Source organism: Buceros rhinoceros, unplaced genomic scaffold (assembly GCF_000710305.1).
Source record: "Buceros rhinoceros silvestris isolate BGI_N320 unplaced genomic scaffold, ASM71030v1 scaffold10442, whole genome shotgun sequence".
Lineage (NCBI taxonomy): Eukaryota > Metazoa > Chordata > Aves > Bucerotiformes > Bucerotidae > Buceros > Buceros rhinoceros.
Window position 1 is genome coordinate 1 of NW_010400678.1, and position 20680 is coordinate 20680.

The 20680-nt window shown below is 47.8% G+C and overlaps 1 protein-coding gene across 1 annotated transcript; it reads right to left on the minus strand.

Annotated features, from left to right (window-relative positions):
- Window positions 1–15603: 15603 nt before the first annotated feature.
- LOC104489762 lies at window positions 15604–16578 on the minus strand. Its single transcript, XM_010131963.1, has one exon. It carries the CDS (start codon window positions 16576–16578, stop codon window positions 15604–15606), a length of 975 nt encoding a protein of 324 aa, XP_010130265.1.
- Window positions 16579–20680: the final 4102 nt, after the last annotated feature.

Sequence of the window (20680 nt, forward strand, 5' to 3'; positions counted from 1 at the left end):
TACTTTATTGAAGAATTTCTGACAAATTTTGTTGGCCAGACAGAGGAATTACGATGATAGTTCTCAATTAATTGAGGCACAAAATTAAATTCCTTAAGACTGTTTGTAAGCGTGAAACCACAGTGAAAGAAAAGCCAGAAGACTGAGGTATGATGCGACAGAGCTTTAATACAAACAAACAGCGGAGCATTTTCTTGCAGCATGAAGCAATGCAGAGACAAGGAATGCCATTTCCACTTCAACAAGAACTGCAATCGATCAGCCATTCGGAGAAGCTCAGCTCACAAGACTCTTCTTTCCACTGGACACTTTCACAGTCAAGACCCATCACTTGCTTTACCCTCTTCAGTTTCAGAAAGAACAAACCGCAACACGAACAGACAACAAAGTGAGACAACATTGGAGTCGTAAGCCTTAGATAAAGCGCAATGAGATCCCAAGCAACCCCAGCTCCCAGTGGCATTGGCTGTAGTAGAGGCTGTTGGCAAGTCTGATTTCTGGGGCTATATGTCAACTACTAGTTTGTATCTTATTGTTCCTTCGGTCGTTACTCTTTCTTAAAGGTTTAGAAAGGCCCATAGTTTCCATAGCGATACCTATAGTACCCGCTGGAGAAAGAGGGGGAAAAATTTCTACCGTATCCTGAGAAGAATGAGCTTCGGTAAATGCTTCCCAAACGGGAGGATCCACCATCACATGAGCCCTCCCCACGCCATCCCATGCCCGAACCATAGGAGCCACCACCACCATAAGAACCGCCAGAGCCCATTCCTCCACTGAAGGAGACAATTCCTCCTCCTCCAGAGCCTGTTAGACACTCAATATGAGCCACGGCAGGTTTCACACAAGAATCCTGAGGGCATGTGGCGATAATGGGTCCCGGGAAAGTCACCACAACAGGTGGTGGGTACACGATCGCTCTTGAATCTCCGCATGAGGAGGAACAAGGTTCAGTGTTAGCTTCGACATATGGTTCCGAGCATGTCACTTCATATCGGGCAGTGCAGTTGGACACAGACTTGTCTCCAGAAGACATCGCTCCAGAAGGCAAGACAACCTGAAAGGCAGAGGGAGCACCAGCCTGGTGAAGTTACAGCCACAGGAGGGAAAGAACAGTGTTAGAGCAACGTGGGTTGTGTAGGTGTGCTGGCTGGGAAGATGCATATGTCTGAGTCATCTACACAAAACTTTAGTGTTAGTGGTTAAAAAAATAGTAGAATAATAAAAAGTAAAGAGCATTTTTAAGGCACAACCCATTCGACTCTAAAGTAGACTCATGCGTGATGGACCTCACCAATAACATGAGGTGAACTGTTGGGTGGAGGCTTCTAAGTCGATTCCCACTCCTCTACATTCTCTGAATCCTCTAATTCTCCATCACCCCGTAGCCTGTCCCCAGAATGAGTTCCGGGAAAAACGTCTCTCTGCTCTTTGCTGTCTTTTTGTCTGGGAGACAGACCCATCCCGAAAATGGTTTTGGGTCTCATCTCGTAGACAGATGCTCAACACCTCAGAATTGCTACCATCAACACTTCCAAAACTCCCTTTCGTGTTTTCCCCGACACATGGCGACGCCTGTGTCCACCCTATCTGCAAGTCACAATTTCCAATTAAAACATTTTTAGAGGATAAGGTCCTGCCCTGAAACAGGGAAGGAAATAAAACCACAAATTAATGCTACCTATAAATCCCTGTCTATAATTATGAACCGATTCAGCTAAATCAGACTTACCCAAGTCACCAAGAAGACTAAGTCAGCAGAAGCAGCTGCAGGAACTTGAGTTATGAGCACTTTTATATAGTTGCATAGAGAAATTAGGAGACACCTTTACGCAATCAATCTCTACGTCTTGTGAAACGGAATGTTTTCCCCGCTGATGCCTGCCTTTGTTGCAACAGCTTATGGAGATTAGATAATTTGCAATCCCACACAGCGTGAGGTGCGCTTCACCCATCTTGTCTTTTTGCTGAGAATCTCACAATAAATAAATTGAGGTGGATTTTCTCGTAAATACTGGCTGATGTTTGTGGTGGTGTCTCAGAGATGGGTAAACTCCATGCAGCCAGTAAGCACAGGATTCCAGTTCATCACGTGTCATCTCAGGTGCTAATAACCAGTGGCCTTCTGGACTTCTCCTCTCTAGAGGCAAGAAATCTTTTTCCATTAAACAGCCATTAGTGCCCATGGCCACTGTGTCACTTCAGGGCTTTGGGATTGGAGTTTGTGGCTTGGGACAGTCCTTTGGTTCTCCTGCATGACTCTACCACATCCCAGGTAAGGAGAAAGTAAGAGATACCAAAGCAGTTCTTGGACTCTGCTGTGACCACTAGCACCATGCACAATAATGCAACTAGAAATTCATTCAAGGGGAGGCACCTGCCCAAGCTCTTATAATTCATCATCAGTTCATCATCTCAAGGAATTGTTCATGTCCAAGGTGCCTTCAGAGTAAACACCAAGAAATCGAAAGAAGAAATTGAATTTTCCATTCTGAATGTTCTTGTTGGAGACCAATCTGAGGAGAAGAACAATATGCATTACCCATGGGACTAGAGGATCCAGAGGAAACATGAGCTGGAGTACAGGTCCACAACCTCATCTAGAATAAATTCACAAGGCCTGAAAAGTGCCGAAACTGTGAGTCTCATAATCCCATTCAGATAAATAACCCCTCTTATCTCTGTTTGAGTGGAGAATTATTAAAACTGAAGCTAAAAAAAAATAGAGATCATCTTGTTGACATTTAATGACCCTGAAATCAATATAATTGCCAGAGGAATGTGTGCAGCCAATAGCAATACGACAGCAAGTTGCACAGGTTGGTATGACTCATAATTCACAGGAATGAGAAGGAACCAATAATTACAGTGATCGACAGCCAAAGCAATTAAGGAATTTATCTAAACAAGTATTTTACAGAAGTTTATAAGCACCTCATTGGTTTTGAGTTTTTTCCAATGTATAGAAAACTTGTTCAAAACATCTTCTCAACCCTCGCCACAGAAAATCACCCTGCCTTGACCATCAGTAACTCTGGCAGCTCTGTGTGAGGGGAATTGAGGTTTTACGTAAGATGGAAAGCCAGGAGAGGAGGTAGAGTCTTTCAAGCTCAAATCATTGCCAGCTCTCAGACTCTACACATACTTTTTCTAAAAATATAATACGGGAAATATTCAATTATAGCCCAACATCCCTTTTCACAAGAGCTGAACCTCCACTGCCTTACGTCAAGGAATTATTTTAGAGGTAGAGAAGCAGATGTTCTCCCTTACCAGGTGAAAGCAAAACATGAAGGAAAAAACATCAGGAATTTTGTATTTTTCTCTAAAAGGTTTGTTGCTTCAATGTGGAGCAACAAACTCACATAACCCAAGGGTCTGACCTGGCTGAGGAGCCCACAGCTGGTGCTCACACCTTTAAACTTGCCTCATCTAAAGCAATCCTGAAGCGTTATCGGAAAGATTCCTCGCCTTGTTTGTTCCAGCGTCTTCTTGTTGTTGTTGTTGTCGTCAGCTTTATTGATTTTCTGGTTTCAGAAATCCCGGTTCTATGCTTTGATCCATAGGCAGCTCTTTTGCATATGAAGATTAAATCTCAGAGAGGAAGCTGCTCTAATTGCTATTGCTCCCATCGGTGCCACACTGTAATTTTCTAAATTGGACTGAAAGCTCGTTTGTCTGAAAGGAAATAGCCCATATTATTATCACAGGTTGCAGCAAAACATTATCCTTCATTTTTCCACAAAATCATCACAATTCTGGGTTTGTAAGGGAATAACGACCACCACGTTGCAGCAAGAGAAATAAGCCACAATATGGGAATCATCGTCCAAGAGCACAAACTTAAGGCTGCTTTGGATCCTGAACATCCACGTTTTGGCACAGGTTTCCAGCGTGGTCTAAGAGCTAAAAATCTATTTCCAAAACTACTCGGACTGAGGGTGCCCCCTTGTACTTGGCAGTGGGGAGGCCACACCTGGAATACTGCATCCAGTTTTGGGCCTCTCACTCCCAGAAGGACACTGAGGGGCTGGAGCGTGTCCAGAGAAGGGCAACAGAGCCGGGGCAGGGTCTGGAGCACAATGTGTTGAGGAGTGGCTGAGGGACCTGGGGGGGTTGAGGCTGGAGCAAAGGAGGCTCCGGGGAGACCTTCTGGCTCTGACAACTCCCTGACAGGAGGGTGCAGTGAGGGGGGTGGTCGGTCTCTTCTCCCCAGGAACAAGGGCCAGGATGAGAAGAGCAGGCTTCAAGTTGCACCAGAGGAGATTTAGGTTGGATATTAGGAAAACTTTCTGTGCAGAGAGGGTTGTGAAGCCTTGGGACAGGCTGCCCAGGGAGGTGGTGGAGTTCCCATCCCTGGAAATGTTTAACAGACATGTAGACGAGGTCTGAGGAACATGGTTTAGGGACCCTGGCAGTGCTGGGGGAACAGCTGGACACCCACGTGATTTCGTGACAGGATCTCAGTTTTGTACCTTTATGTTCATTGTAAGTTGTGCTTTCAATTTACTCCATCCCCTTTGTTCATCCCTGTTAAAAAAACATCAAATGCTTTTTGTTGCCAGCCTGTGCGTGGACCTGTTGGAGGTGATTTACTCAGACTACACTACTATAAATACAGGAAACCTCATGACTGTGGGCCGAGCACATCGGAAGAAAAATTAAAAAGGAGTGTGGATTGGTGCTAGACTTTGTAGTCGCACCTGAAAGTTGGACTTGTGCAACTATGTGGTTGCCACAGGAGAAAGGAGGATATCTGGGCTGGATTCAGTTCCAGGCTGAGATAGCCACACTTGGTGTCTGAAGATATGTGTCCTGCAGCCAGCAGACCTGGCTGGTGGAGCCTGGAGATCTATCCATGGATCCACCTTGCCATAAATGCTGGAATTTCATCAGCCAAGCAGTTCTGCAATGTCCTTGAGGGTGCTGGAAGTTTAGAAACCCCACAGATAGGTGACCCTGTATTCAGCCACTATGGCGTGTCCCAGTTTCCACTGGCACTAAGATGACTATCTTCTAATTTTTTGCCTTTTCCACACTCCTCAATCCCGTTTCAGTAAATTCTCCTGATCCTGGGGGGAATTCACAGTCAGTGACCTCCTCTACTCATCTCCCACATGCCTCCTGAATACCTAACCTCATCTTTAACTATTTAATGGCAAAATGCAGCTCCCTCGTGACACGGATTTCCTCCCTTACGAGCAGGTTTCGTTATGTTTTCCAGCTACAGTGCAACAAAAGGTGATGATTAAATAACTAGATGCACAAATCATTCTGAAGATGAAGAATTCTTCCCCACCACTAAAAGAGGTTGGCTCAGGGCTCGGGAATAATTACGCTACTCCAATCTTACCAGGCATCTTTCATCTTAAAACAGAACTACTGCTCTTTAATACAACAAAACCTGAGGGTATGGGGAATTGCAGCCCAAGGTGTAACTATGCCCAGTGTATAATTCAGCTGTGGGTAAAAGCTGGTCACCGTACACGACATACCCATCACCCAAGCTTGTTTTCCAGGTCAGAGCTACCTTGCTTGACCACCAACAGGGCTGTAGCATTCTAAGGGCTCCTGGGTCACCTGAGGTGCCCAGGTGCAAAAAAAGCTGATTCAGCAACATTGATAAAGCTGTTGGGTTGCCCCATAAATCAGCCCAGCCTTGCCCTGCCCTGGCCCACCTTGCCCCACCCCACCAGACCCACGCTTTTGAGGAGGAGGCTGTATCTTCTCTGTTGTCTGAGTTATTGCAAAGAGATGAAGCACCTTAGAAAGAACCAAGAGGTTTGTAGAGGTGAGAAGGACGTACAATGAGTGCTCAGTAGAGTGGTGACTCTCTATTCAGACAACTTGGAAGAGCACTTTTACCCCACAATAAAGCGGGAGGAAGGGCTGTGGGGTTAACTGGGGCCTTGTTAAAATGCAGATGCCCTGGAGAAGTGTATGGACCTGTTCCTTAGCAAGGTGGGTGCTCATGGGTGCTCATGGATCCAAGTTCTGGGTTATGGAATGTGGAGTGTCTGGGCAGTTCCACCCTTGCAAATAACCCACTTTTCATATTTTGTTAGAGCTCATGGTATGTGCTGATACTGCCAGAGTGGATTCCTGTTCCTGTATCACCTCGTGACTTGGGGAGGTGTGGTGCTAATATCCAATTTAATAATCTATTAATTTTAAAGCTATTAATTAAAGCCTCATTGTGGTTCATTACTTAATAAAGGCTGTTAGTCTCAGTGAGAAAATCTGGTGGCTGACTTTCATTCCTTCCAGGCTCTTAGACTAAGAGAGTGATGATGTGGTAGCAAAGAACCCTGTAAAATGAATTTATAGTTGAGCTTCGAGACAGAGAAGGTTCTTCTTACAGAGGAAGTACCTGAATGCTGCAAATATCTGTTCTCCCAGCTTGGGTCAGAAGACTAAAACTTCAGCTTCTGCCGCAAAGGTCAGTGCGCTCCCACCTTGCTCTCGGTAGCCTGTGTCACCACTTGAAAATGGATTTAAACAGTAAAAGCAGCCCTGCACCAGCACCTTTTCTGGGCATCCCATGCAGGATTCGTTCTGCCCGTTCTCCTGTACCTGTCCCACGCCTTGGTGTCCCTGGTCCCACCATAAATTTAGCTAGTGTGCAATATTGGAATTAAAATGACAGGTTATGAGTGATAAGACTAATAATAATAAGGTGTGTCTAAGTCTTAGATCCTCCCTTTGGTATAGAGTGTTCTTAGACAGGTTAGGTGGCTTTGGGGCATCGGTTATCCGGTAATGAGATGGTAATTGTCTGTGTCGGGTAAAGTGCAAGAAGGTTTGGGAGAAGCAGCGAGAAGGTGATGTGGGATGTTATAATGACGATGAAAAGTGGCATCTTTCATAACGGTTGAAAGAGCAGGAAGGGAGAGGGACAGCTGAGCTGCCAGTGCAAGGCAGCAGAGGACGATGCAGAAGATCAGGACTTGGGGTGTAGATAGACCAGGTCTTTCAAACTGGAGGCTCCTGAGAGCTCCACCCTGCTGATGACCCCATTTCCAAGTTTTTCACAACACTTCGTGCCAGCCAAGCAATCAATAAATCTTTTATCTCTGGCCTGCCTCCAGCTTACCCAGGGCGTAACGCTGAGACACAGATAAACATGCAAATTTAGAAGAATTCCCATCCTGAAAGGGGGAAAATTTGAATGCACGTACACCAAATATTGGAGGAGCTCATTTCAGAAAGAGCAGGGGGCAGGGAGCATGTCTGGGCTGCTTCTCTCGCAGCAGATGTCCAGGTGAGCCGGCTGAGCAGGCAGCAGATCACCGCGAAGGTGGAAGCCTGGGGGCTGCAGCAGACAGTTGGGTGAACTGCCTTCTCCGAGGCTGGCGGCTTCCCAGGGAGCCTGGCGGGAATCCAGGCAGTTTAGCGTGTTGTCACGTGGTGGTTTAAGATTCCCGTAAGGTTTTCTGCAATCCCTTTTCTCTTTGAAGAAGTCTCTGGGAAAACAACTGCGCCTGAATGGGGCTGCTTGCAGAAATGAGGTGCACGCCCTGACATTTGTGGGCTTCTGCCTCCATAGGTGAGGGGAAACTGTTCAGTAGCAGCTCTTGGGACTCACCAGCTCTGTTTTTGGGGAATTAGAGTTTGGACATTTTGGGGTTAGGGACAAGTTTATCCATTAATTTAATTTCTCTTCCGTTAAACTGGGCTCTTAACTTGCAAAGAGGTGCCAAATCATAACTGCATATTTTTCTTGGGACCAAAAAGACAATGTTTGCACTGAAAAAGTGTGGAAACGCTTTGAGTGGAAGCTTAGAATCTGGGGGTGGGGGAAGAAGAGAGTAGGGAACAGCTGGGGCAGGGTGGGGAGGGGGTTGTTCTTGAACCAATGTAAATAATAGGGAAAATTTCTCAGGGTGTCGTTCCTTTCCATCTACTTTTCAGCTGACGATCAAGTCACAAACTCTCAAAACCACAAGCTGCCCTTGACAGGATGAGGAACAAGTGAAAGCTGTGAGATGGAAGTGAAAACGAACCGGTCTTGTGAGCGGAGCTGAGGGGTGCAAGAGGGAGGTGATGGTTTTCTCACTTCATGGCCAAGCAGGATCGACCAACTCAGTTTTGATATTTGCCATCAAAATTTCACCAGTAGGTACCTGAAAACCAAGAGTAGAAGAGAAAGAAAACAAGCAAACCACCGTGATAATGCGGAATAATTTTAATGGGAAGGGAAAGGACAGAACAAGTCTGCCAGAAAAAATAGCAGCGTCAGGGGCACAGTTCTGGGTGCAGATTCTGTCACCCAGATACTGCATTAGCCTCTATATGCAAGTGATACACTTCACCAAATACGTTTTTTTCCTTTTTCTTAAAATCAAATCTAAAGAGAGGATCAGCTTCTCTTCCTCTTCTTCCCTGCAGTGAAACCAAAAACCAGGAACAAATTACATGTTTGAGTGTGTGTATGTATTTATCAAAAGGAAAAGTGAATTTCCTGGTGACTAATTCTCTTAAACACTCGGACCAGTCTAACTAGGTCTGGCAGGGAAAGGGTTTGTAGTGGCTCATTGACCACGTGTGAAGAAGCTTCTCTTCCTCTTTCTCTTCCTCTTCCCCCTGCAGTGAAACCAAAAACCAGGAACAAATTACATGTTTGAGTGTGTGTATGTATTTATCAAAAGGAAAAGTGAATTTCCTGGTGACTAATTCTCTTAAACACTCGGACCAGTCTAACTAGGTCTGGCAGGGAAAGGGTTTGTAGTGGCTCATTGACCACGTTTACGCTGTTCTTGAAACAGCTGCCGCCTTCATTTTTCTGGAGCGCAACGGGAAAAGAGCAACTTGTTCCCCAGAATCGGGTACTGCGTGTTTCAACGGTCAGGTTGACGTGTGTTAGGATAGGGGGTGCTTTATTACTCTGAAGACCTGCCTGACAATGTATCTGAAGAAAAAAAAATTATGAACCTAAGGTAAAGTACAATTTAAAGACAACATGGGTATGTCTGCCTCAGAGAGGCTGTGGGAGTCTACAAGGCCTTTGAACTTGGCCGCTGGGGTTGGTATCACTCTGTTACGCTTCAGAGACCTTTGTCCTCATTTGCTGTCTCTGTATTTTCAGTTTCTGGCTTTTCCTTCTCTGGAGCATGCTCTTCCCTCTTGCTCTCAGACTGTTGGTGGTGTCTGTAGCTGGGTCTTCTGCAAGGATGGATCCAGTGTGAAGAAAACACGTAGGTGCTCCTACACAGTGCACGTGTTTGCATCTGAGGCACATCTTTTGGGACGGATCTCTCTGCCTGTGGCTCTGAGCAAGGAACTTCTGCTCTCAAAGATGTCAGGGGGGCTGGTGCATCTCCCTCCAGGACTGGAGAACTTTTCACTACCATCTCCTGTGGGCACGTGCTGATGATCGGCCCCGGGAATATCACAACGATGGGAGGTGGGTATATGATGATTCTGGAGGCGCCGCAGGATACAACACATGGCTCATTGGAGCAGGTAGCAAGAGGCTGTGGGCACTGCACGTTGCATGAGTAGGAACACTGTCCTACGTCCTGCTCCCTGCTGAAGGACATCTGGGAGAAATGGTGATGAACCTGCAGCACAGAATGGAGATCACAGGGGGGTCTCTCACAGCATTTGCAACCCACGCCCTGCCCTTGGCCCCGTAGGCCTTTGCACCTCAAGGGGAGTCCTCCTCTCCTCTTCTCCTTGCAGGGCAGGTGAGGCGCGTGCCACAGCTGAGGATACGCTCTGGTGGGAAGAAGGTGCGAGTGAATACAGGAGCAGCTCAGGTAAATAGTTGTAGGGGCTGTAGCAGAGACAACATGAGCCTGTGACTTCAGGAAGTGAAGCTTGCAGGTCACGACAGGTTTGTCCCCTTGCTCCACTCACCCCATCCCCACCACCCTGCATCCTCATCCTGCCTGCACCCTCCCAAAAACGCCTCCAGGTTTAACCAGCCTCCACCTCATCTTATCACTTCCATCCATTGCCCACAGGCCATTCCCACCCTGCCCCTACGCAGTGACTCTTTCCACTCTCCCAGTTACAGATCCCGTCTGGGCAGCCACCGAGGACAACTGGAGAGGTACTGAGCTGCAGGCAGTGACTTCAACACAGCCACTGCTGGTGCCATAAGGCCACTGGTCGTACAGGAGTGGGTATTTTTTATCCCGGTACTGGAGGATATCCTGGCCTGGGATTATTTGTTTGTCTCGGTGATAGAGCATGCCCAGCCCTTGTTAGAGCAATTATGTGTAACAGGATTCCTCTGCCTCTGAGATTGAGCTGAGCACTCCGTGTCCGGAGAGGTTTGTGCAGACTAATGAGTCCACACTGAGCAGGACTGGAAGGAAAAAACATCATCCCAGTTCTGCAAGCTGGGGGCTGCAGGGCGGGAGGTGGAAGGACCCAGTTTTGGTGCGTTCTGCATGCTCACCCCTGAGCTCCCAGGTACTCCCCCATGACTCCAGGTACCTCCAGATGGTTTGCAGAGACCTTTTATGGCAGAGCCAAGAACTTTTTAGGGATTTTTGGTGCCTGCCTTTCTGCCTAGACCCTGAATCCATCTTTTAGGTAATTCAGCTGGAGCTAATTACAAAAATATACTGTGGCATTTCTCCGTCAAAGTTGCAAACTGTGATGAAGATGATTACCTATAAAGCAACCACTTTATTTTTGTCCCTGGAGAAAACCAGGTGCTTCTAGAGAGCAGTCAAGCTCGTCCAGAGAGAGGTGTTTAAATAAGTCACGTTAGACATCTGTTTCTGTCCACCAGTTACAATGGAAAGGTTAAAGGGCATCCCACTACTTATCTGGTCTGGCTTCTTGTGTCTGTCAATGCTCAGCTTCAGATGTTCTCCTCAGAAAAACCGTGAGGTTATTGAGCATGAATTGTCCTTGCCAGGTTTCTTCCTATCAGTCCTTTATCAGATAATGGTGTCCTGACCCACAGAGAGAGGCTCCAGCCACGAGCAGAGCTCCATGAGTGACCATCAGAAAACTGGGGAGACATCACTTCTCAGTGAAACGACCTCTCTTCTAGCTGAGTTTTGGATGCAAACATGATCCTTCTGGCAGGAAGGATCCCTTTGAAAACTAAACCTTGCTGAGCACTTGCTTAGGAATAAAAATTGGGAAAGCAAATTCAAATATCTTCAATGTTTCAATGAAAAAATACTAATGCTGACGTTATTGAGCAACCTGTTCTAGTTGATAATGTCCCTGCTCATGGACTAGATGACCTTTGAAGGTCCCTTCCCACCAAAACCATTCTATCATAATGTGATCTAAATAGAGTTTAAAATGCTGGACCCATGTAGCTATGTACCATTAATTGAGAATATTTACATTGCACTTTTTTTTATTAATAAGAATGCCAGACCCCTTAGATATACTTTTAAAGCTGTTCATGGCCCAAATATACCATTAAATAGTTTCTAGCAGACGTTGTGAGAAAGAATCTCAATGTTTTCAGAAGCCGCAGAGTGAGTTGCTGTTAAACCCCACTTTAAAGCAACATTTTACTCGCTATAATTAGATTGAGGTGAGCGGGACTTACCAGCTGCCCAGCAAGAAGTCGAGAGAAATGGCCAGGGGAGCCCCGAATCCTTTGAGAATCCTTTGAGTTTTATAGGCTTTCTTGATCTTCCAGGAAGGTGAGACAACCTTTTTGCATGAGGTCTTAATTGCTTTGCAAACAATTTTTCCCGTATGAGTAACACTTATAATTACTATAATTATTCTAACGCTGTTTACCAGCAGTGTTCAGTTTTCTGCAGTACCTACTGTTACATGCTGCGGGGGTCCCTTCGTGCTATATTGATGGTCTAAACTAATTGCTGATGTGATTCCACTGTCTGTGTTAGCAGTGGGACAAGGCTCACTCCAGTTTGTGAGGTTCCTCCTGGAGGTTTCTCCTGAAGGGGAGGAGAACTTGGCAGCCTGCACAGACCCCGTTTTTGTTCATGATGAAGGTGATTTAGTTCATTGTTTCTTGTCCTTCATTCACTGACTGTTGTCATAGCTTCAGCTGGAGGACATCGTTCTGCTCAGGCATCCCTGTTCCTACTCAAGGTGCTGAGCAGCTGACAAGTGTGTGGCTCCAATCACTGTGCATGATCAGAAGGCTGAGAAACGTAACCTCTGAAGGACGTCCACTTACCGATGAGAAGACTGGAAGGAGATAAGGTAATAACGTCTGCACTGAAAAGGGAGGTGCCAAGGTGAAAGAATTTATCTGCCATTTACCCTCACTAAGGACCAGTGAAGAAGTCGTGGGCTTAAAGTGAGGCTTAAATATGGGGGAAGAGTTTTAATCATGTGCCTACTGGTGGGCAGGAATTGCTGGATTTTGTGGAGCCTCACAGATTTCCCAAGGATTGAGAAATTGAGCCACGTGTTCAACTCCCCCAGTCTTTGCCAAAACCACCTTTTTGCCTGTTTAGAAATAATCATTTTTTAAGGAAAAGAGAAATGTGTTTTTTAATGCAAACGCAAAACGTGTAAGTTGTCAAGGCTCAAAATCAACACCCTGTTTATGAGAACCATGAAGACGCTTCCATCAAACAACGCATGTTGTGAGACTGCTCTTAGCCCTGAGCTGTCTCAGATAACACGCTGTTAAAACTGGAAGGATAAAACGTTTCTCACGCTTAGCCAGTAATGAGGGTTTCTGAAATGTTTTGCCATTCCCTGTTGTGTGGAAACCTCACCTCACCAGTTGCTTATTGTTGGGGTTCTTTTCCCCATCCGCTCACAAAAGACAATGCAAAGTTCATGCAAGGGTGTCAAAGTTAGCCCCAAATTCATAGCTCATGATGGAGGGTAAACCCATGGAGCTCGTGGTAATTTTGCTGGTAATTTCTGTCAAAAACCGTATTTCATATTATTTGACAATTTCAGGTAGCTCACGAATCTCTTAGTGACTTCTGAACCAATTTCTGATCATATCTTTTTTCCTTAAAAACAAGAGAAGTGGTTTGAAAGATGGAAATACCTGTTTCTGTGACGCTTTACCTGCAGAGCATCCAAATATCCCACACTGGAAACTCATCAGCACCTCCCACTCTTCCATGTAGGAAGAAAAGGCAGCAAGTTCTAGAGGTTATGATGCCTTCTGCACTTTTGGAAATGTGAGTAGAAACACAGCCCTGAACATCTTAATGACGTGGACAGTGTGGAGTTGGTCCAGCTGGGGGATGCTGCCCTAGAACTGCTTTGGACAGCAGTTGCATGGAAGGCCGAAAAAAAGGAAGAGCCGCTCTGTAGCCACTGTGTCACTGTTCTCCTCCAAGTGGAACCCATCTTTGCTCTGAACGCTCGTTTGGTGGGTGAATGTAGTAATAAACTGTCCCTTCAGTGTTTTCTTCTCCAGGGCAAACACACCCAGCTCTCCCAGCCTCTCTCTTCCCGCACCCAGTGCCCTGCAGCCTCCATCAGCCTCACTCCTGGCTGTCCATGGCTCTTGTGCTGAGCACCCAAAACCAGACAGGGAGGTCTGGAGGGGGTTCTTGAAGGCCAGCTGGAGGGGAGTTACCTGTCCTCTCCCGCAATACTCCAGCTTCAACACTGGCTCAGCTCAGCCTGCGGTTGGCTTTCACTGCCACAAGGATGCAGCACTTCCTCACATCACCTTTTGGCCTGACAGGTCCTTTCTTTGCAGTGCTCGCAGCAGATGCCACCTGCTAATCCATTGTGACGAGGGAAAGGCAGGTCTGCTGCCAGAGCAGGTAGGGAACAAGAACACATAAAAACCATCTTCATGCTGAGAGCTGGTAAGAGTTCAGGCGCCAGTTAGTGATTGCTTTGAGACACCAGGTTTTGGTGTTATCACCTCCCCTTTATCAGGAGCAAAGCCTCAGAATCAGAAGCTTTTCTGCTGATCCATGCCATCTCCCCCATGCTCTAACTGACGGGCAGTCCCCACCCTTTGGGGATGAAGTGTGACTGAAACCAGCAGAGCCTTTGAAACCACGCGAGGGGGATAAACGCAGGTGGGAGACCTTCCCCTGGGCTGTGCCACCCTTGGGCCTTAACTGTGAACCTCCATCTCCCTCTAATGGCTGCAAAATTCTGGGCCTCCCTGCCTGCCCTGAGCATGCTGCTGTCTGAGGTGAGCAAGGGTGGAGAGGAGCTGGGTTTTTAACAGACCTGCTATAAGAAAGGGGTTGATCCCATGTGAGTAGTCGGGAGGGAGCTACTTGCTCAGACCTTTTCTCTCCTTTTCATTTAACTCCCCAGGGTTAGTGATTTACCAGAAGATCAAATGACTTCTCTCCCCCTGGGGAACAAGATCCCTCCTAATCGTAGAGGACTGCTGGTAGCATCAGTCTGTTTTTAGAGGCAAATCCATCACTTTATTAGAAAAAGGAGCCTAAAGAAATCCTGCTTGGTCCGTTTGGGGCACTGCAGAGGAGGCCAAGGCGAGAGGAGGTGGTTTTGCTACTGGGATTTGTTCAGGGAGAAGAGAAAGGCAGCAAAGCTGTGATGGAAGAAGCTGCCAGGTCTCCCACTGCACCTTTAGGTGGTGGCAGAGAGCTTCTGCTTCCCCACTGCTGCTCCGGGAGCATCTCCTGGGAGGGACTGCAGTGGAGGGCAGGAGTGCAGAGACACATGCTTTGGGACTTTGTCCCGTGTGGATACACCAGGAAATCAAAATATTGATCAAGCACAATAACCATTTCCTGCTGTCTATGAAAATGTTGTTGTTAATGAACAGCTGGAATGGGAAGTCAGTTTTCCCTCTGGTTGCAGCTTCACAATCACAGACTGTTGGTGCTGATGCAGACAGGGCCAGCTCATGGTCACAGCATCAGAGAGACCTTCTGCAGTGTCCTCGCTGCCTCCTGCAGTGCCAGGGACCATCTCTCACAACCCACTTCAGTAGCGGGGTGTCCAGGGACAAAACTGCAGAGCAGGGGACATCTTCGAGGAGCTTGTCCTGGTCCCAGGGTGCAGGACTGAAAGGTCTTCTGCATGACCCATGGACAACAGGGTGTGCTCCCCTGCCACGCCGGAGCTCAGCCTGGATAGACCTCTTCTACTTCAGTCAAACCTCCCTCTAACTACCCCACCCCCACCCCCACCCCCCATGCTGCTGCTTTTCCTGCGTCTCTGGGTAACTCTGACACCAAGATCTGTTCCCACAGATGGTAAATCTGGTCCTATAAGCGTGTTACTGCCGTTATTTTACACAAAGAAGTGGTGTAACAACAGGGAATAGGTTTTTTTCCAGATGTAGGTATTAGAAACGGTTTTTTAAAAAGTAGGAAATAAATCAGACAGAGAGCAGGAATCCAGCTGCAACCTGAGTTTAATATGACTGGTACAACTGGTGAGTATAATTGATCCAGTAACAGTAAAAACCTCCCAGGATGTGAACGCTAACAGAGTCGTATCAGTTTGAAGTTCAAAGCCTGAGCTCACTTAACTTCTCACTAACGTCTTTTCTGTTGAAGGAATAACTGGAGTGTCATTGAAAAAGAAAGGCTCTATGAGATTAGCATATGGATACAATAAGGGGTAAAATAAGAGTAAACCTTCCCTGGGGGTTAGGAATAGGAACAGGGGGAGGAGAAGAACCCCAGACCTCAGCTACTACAGCTCGCTATTTTCACAACTGCTTCTTCATCTCCTTTACCACAGACATTTTGAAGCACAGCGGCTCTTCTTGGTGTGGCTCGAGCGCTTCGCTCCCGTTGCGTGATGGTGCATCGAGTGGTGGGTGGCCCGTGGGTAGAGGCACTTGGACTTGCTTAGGTGATGCGTTGATGAGCTCTTGTGCTTGGCTCCCTCCTGCAGTGGCGAGCACTTGGTCAGACATTGCTGCGAGGAGCAGCGCTCCTTTATTCCCTGCCCAGGGGGGCACTTGGGCATGTTCGGCTGCGGCGGGGGGCATTTGGTGACGCACTGCTGCGAGGAGGTGGTGGTGACGCACTCCTGCGTTGGGTAACCCTTCATGCACTTCTGCGGGGGGATCCTGCTCACGCACTCCCGCAGGAATGTCTGCGTCGTGCACTGCTGTGGGGGACACTCGGTCGCCCCCCGAAGCGGCTGGGAATAGCCGCTGGTTACCCCCTGCAGAGACTGGAGCCCCATGCCATACCGCTGTGACGAACATTCGGAGATCTTCTGCGACCTGCATTCGTTCTTGCATGAGGCTGAGTACTTGATCCCGCATGGTGGGAACCGCAGTTTGGTCGGCTCTGGGCACCTGGGCGCGCATGGCGGGAGGCTCTTGGCCACACGCTTCTTCTCAGGGTTGCTGGTCTCACAGGGCTGGTAACTCGGCATCGTGCTCAGCTTCACGCTGGGCTTCCTGCAGGGCAGAAGGCGAGTGGTCTCGCACGGCTCAGGGTAGAGCACAACACACTTCTGTATGTAGGGCTGGCACGTCAGCAGGGACGCCTGGCTCACGCTGGGCTGCGGGCACATGTAAGTGAAAGGCTGCGCATAGCTTTGCCACCTCGGCATCGGGCTCTTGATCACGCTTACTGGGTGGCATGTGGTACTCCATGCATCGGTCTGGGGCGTGCACTGCGGGATGGTTTCGGTGATGCAGCCCGATCCCGGCAGGTACAGCTCTTTGTACCGCTCCCCATAATAGTGCATGGTCGTGCAAGGTGCTTACGCCTGAAAGATCAGGAAAGGAGACAGACAGTTCACACAAGCATCGGCTGTTTTTTGTGATGCAGGTCTCTGAGTTTCCCCACAGGCATCCCAACAGGGCAAGCCCACACCCCAGCTCTCCTGAAGCTCTCGGTGACTCAAGACCAGGCTGTGACTACTCAGGCAAGGAGAGGAGAGGCTGTTCTCAGCTTGCACCCCCACACCCTTCTCTTAAGAGCCCAGAAACACTCAGGGTTTGGAGCCAGGCAAATTGAGGAGCTTTCATGCCACCCTTCAAAGACCAGCTAAGCGTCCATCAAACCATTTCACCAAGAAGAATTGACATTATGACCCTCTGCCTCACTTCTTGGACACCTCCTGAGCTCCCCACTGGTACCTCCTTTCAAGTTTATGTCCTGCAACTCCCAAGCACCAGAGATGAAAGACAAGCCAAAATTAAAGGTGTGTCCATGCTGTAACACTCAGGCGTGGCTGCAGCTCATGCAGGCAAACCCAAGCTGAGGTTAAACTGGCTGGCTGAGGGTAAGGATAGGGTGGTGGCAGCACGGAGCTCAGCACGTATGACCTGCCTGCCTGCCGATTCATGGTCCCACAGGGGTGTGCTGGGCTGGCAGTGGGCAATTACAGGCTCTGAGCTTGCTACCATGGCATCAGCTTCGCTGCCTCTGCAAGCCTTGCTGTCCCAGCTTCATACTACAGTGTAGGCATCTTCAAGAGAAGAGGAAATACAACACAATTGTTGCGAAGTGTTTGGTGAAAGGAGAAGCTATCGAGGCAATACCTCAGCAGGGGTTAGCTGGTCAAGTTTCAAACTGAGTTGAGAGAGTCACGCCCCTTTAAAGCAGTCTCCAGTCCCACCAAGACGTAGTATCCCGGTTTTGTCATGGTGACCCGAAGACCTGCTGTTAAAATGTCCGGCACAGCAGCTCTGATAGCGAAACCTCATCCCGGTGCCTCCCAACCGCTGTTTGAGCAGCACAAAGCGGTCCAGTCCACTCCAGACTAGTCCCTGGGGAAGGGACCTTCTGGAGGTCCACATTTCCCTCCTGAAACAACCGTGAAATGTCTCGCTTTGCCTTGGCCCTGGGAGTCATAGGAGAAACCACCCCGCTTCATTCACCCCTCCAGAAAACACCAGTTTCAGGGAGTTTTTAACAGGATTATTTTGAGCACAACCGGTACTGGAACCACTGTCAGGTGATCAAAAATGTTTTTTTCATTCCAACATTGTTTGGAGATTAAGGCAGATAATAAATGACTGTAAAGAAACTGCATTTTCTGAACGTCCCTTGTTCTGTCTGTAATTATGGTAAGACATTTTATCTTCCAAAAGCCTGTTTCTGGGTGACTATAAGCGATAGCACTGCTGGGTTACTATCCTTCAGAGAACATTATCACTACAATTATAATAATCATCAACTAAGAGACACCACCCGCCAAAAAACAATGATAGCACTTGCTACTACTACATGAACAATGCTGAAGTACCTGGTGATGCTCGTCAAGACAAAAAGCTCCTGAAGTAGTGGGGATTATTTGCTTCCAGGGGGTGGTTTGCATCTCAGGTTTATTTTTATCCTCCTTAGCCTACAGAGACATTTTAACATGTTCAGCCTTAGCTAGAGACTCTCTCTGCTAATTTCACATTGGCTCTGGGGTTGGTCACCTTCTTATTACGCTCTGAAAAGTTGCTTTGTTTAAATCCCATGAAAAGGCAGCAAATTTCTCCACGCCACTTCCTTTAGAGGAGCTGTCTTTTTGCGTGCAAGCTCCTGCCTGACTCTTGTCAGCATCGAGCCCTCTGTGTAGTAAACAACCTCCTTTGGACTAGAACTAACAGAAAGCATAGAAAAGCCCACAAATCCTGCTCCTGACTTCACAGTCCATCTGGAAGCGCTTTGCCAATACTCTTCAGTTGAGCACAGAGGAGATGCTCCAGCTGTTACAGCTGTGCGTGCCGCTGCCGAGGGTAGCATCCCCAGAGGATGCTTCTCCACGAGCATGCAGGCAGGACCTCCACCTGCTCCGGCCACCCAGGAATAAAACAGCGTTTCAGGAGCTCCATTAAAAGCCAGACTTACCCACTTCATCAGTGAGAACAACCGGAGAGAAGTGCCTAGGAGAGCCCCGTGATGGCAGAGCTTTTATACCATGAATAAGTGCCCTAGGGGAGTGAGGCGGTTTGGCTGGGTGATGCTCTAATTGCCTGCCAGCCCCGGCCCAGCCACGTGCAGCTTCGTGCCGGCGGGAATGTCTGTCCTTCCTCTGCAGGGTGGCCATCACCTCCCGGCACTGTTGGTACATCCGATTTACCAGTGAGGGGGAACCTCCTGATCCGATGTGCTGAGGAGGTCCCAAGCACGCCCCGTGCAGGGGCTGCCCATCGTCCTCACACTATGAACCTCTGTGCGTGGTGCCAAAGCCTCCCTGCCTGCCCATCGCAAACCCAGGCCAGCACCTCTCCACCCAGAAGATTGCAGCTGAGACCACCCAAGGGACTGCTCAAGGGCTTCTCGTTTCCACGGGAGCTGCGTGCAGAAGTCTGCCTTTGAAAACACCATCCAGGAAGGACTCTGGGTGACTTTTTGCAGCCCATAATTACTGTGGCATGCAGACTTCCTTCACTGACACGGGGAACCCAGGGAAGAGATGGATGACTGGGACTGAGAAAGCCTTGGGCTAAGAGCAAGACGGCTACTAAGAAGGACTTGCCATGGAGTGAATAAAGAGGTGACGCTTTTCCGGCACAACAAAGGGGAGAAGGGACGAGTGGGAGCACCAGGGAGGCCCGAGGAAAGGCGGCTGAATCAAACCACACTCGTGTCCTGAAAACACAAACGACATATCTTGCCCTGCACCAGTCATCCCTCCCTTTGTTCCCTGTTCATGCCCCGCATAAAGCCAAGGCAAAATTAACAGTGGCGTGAGCGTAAGTGCCGACAGGGAATGCATTTTTACGTAGTCATATCTGCAGCAGCAAAGGCCATGGCAGGGATTTTTTTCCTTTAATGCGAATCTGACACCTGTGATTTGGGTTCCAGCACACCGGGAATTCAATGTGAGGTCCCACACATTGAAATAAAAAGAGGTGAAATAAGTTAAATTTGAATTTAGGTGGAAAATTCCTCATTGATACGATGCGCCAGGGATGCTGCTGGGTTGCCGGTCCTGGAGATATTTAAAAGATGTGTGGACGTGGCGCTGATAGGGTTTCTTGGTGGATTTGAGTTTTACATTTATGGCCAGACCTGGTGTTCTCCAGGGTCTTTACTAACCAAAAGGATTCTATGATTTGAAGCTGAATATTGACCTCCAGTTTATGAACCACTGAGTAAATTTTTCTGTTTTCACTGGAATATCCAGAAGGTATTGGAGGTAGGTTTGTGATTTACATCTCCAATTTTCCAACCAAAAAAAGTTTCCCTCAGTATCAGAGGAAAAAAAACCCAGACCACGAAGTGCATGTTTTCTCATTTAGGGACCCAGAAAAACCAGAGGGATGAGGGTGTTCTCTGGGCTTATCCTGTTTTCTGCAACTGAAAACAAAAGTGCTGAATCCAACCTGTATTCCTCTAATCGGATTTCACTCCCCTGAACTACAACGCCCTTTTTAATATTAACTGATTTGACCCAAGATTTGAGGAATCAAGCTGGTAAACAGATTAATTCCATTTTTATAAGCTCCATAAATCCAGTTCCTGGGCAAGCTCTGGATTAAGTGGCCTTCAAGTAATACTAATATTCAGATTAGAGCTTCCAGTGCAGCAAAATATTAACCCGATGATAACATCATGCCTTGTCATCCAAATGTTCTTTATTAGCATCTGTGAAGTCCTTTCATCTGAGGAAGACGCACAGTGCCACATGGGACATTGTTCTGGGGGCTATTATTATTGCCAATTAAGCACAAGGGAAACTGAGGCACATTACACTACGGTCACTTGGCAGAGCAGCGTGAGTCAGAGTCAGGGTCAGAATGAGACTCTGTCACAACTGCCTCCAAAACAAGCTCTGTGCTCTGTGGCCATTCCACCTCTGTGAGATGAGGTCCTGGGCCACCCAGCCACCCACCTCCCTGGAAGGT

Excerpts from the sequence above, each read along its gene's own strand:
- LOC104489762 (XM_010131963.1), bottom strand. The coding sequence starts at position 16,578 with ATGCACTATTATGGGGAGCGGTACAAAGAGCTGTACCTGCCGGGATCG.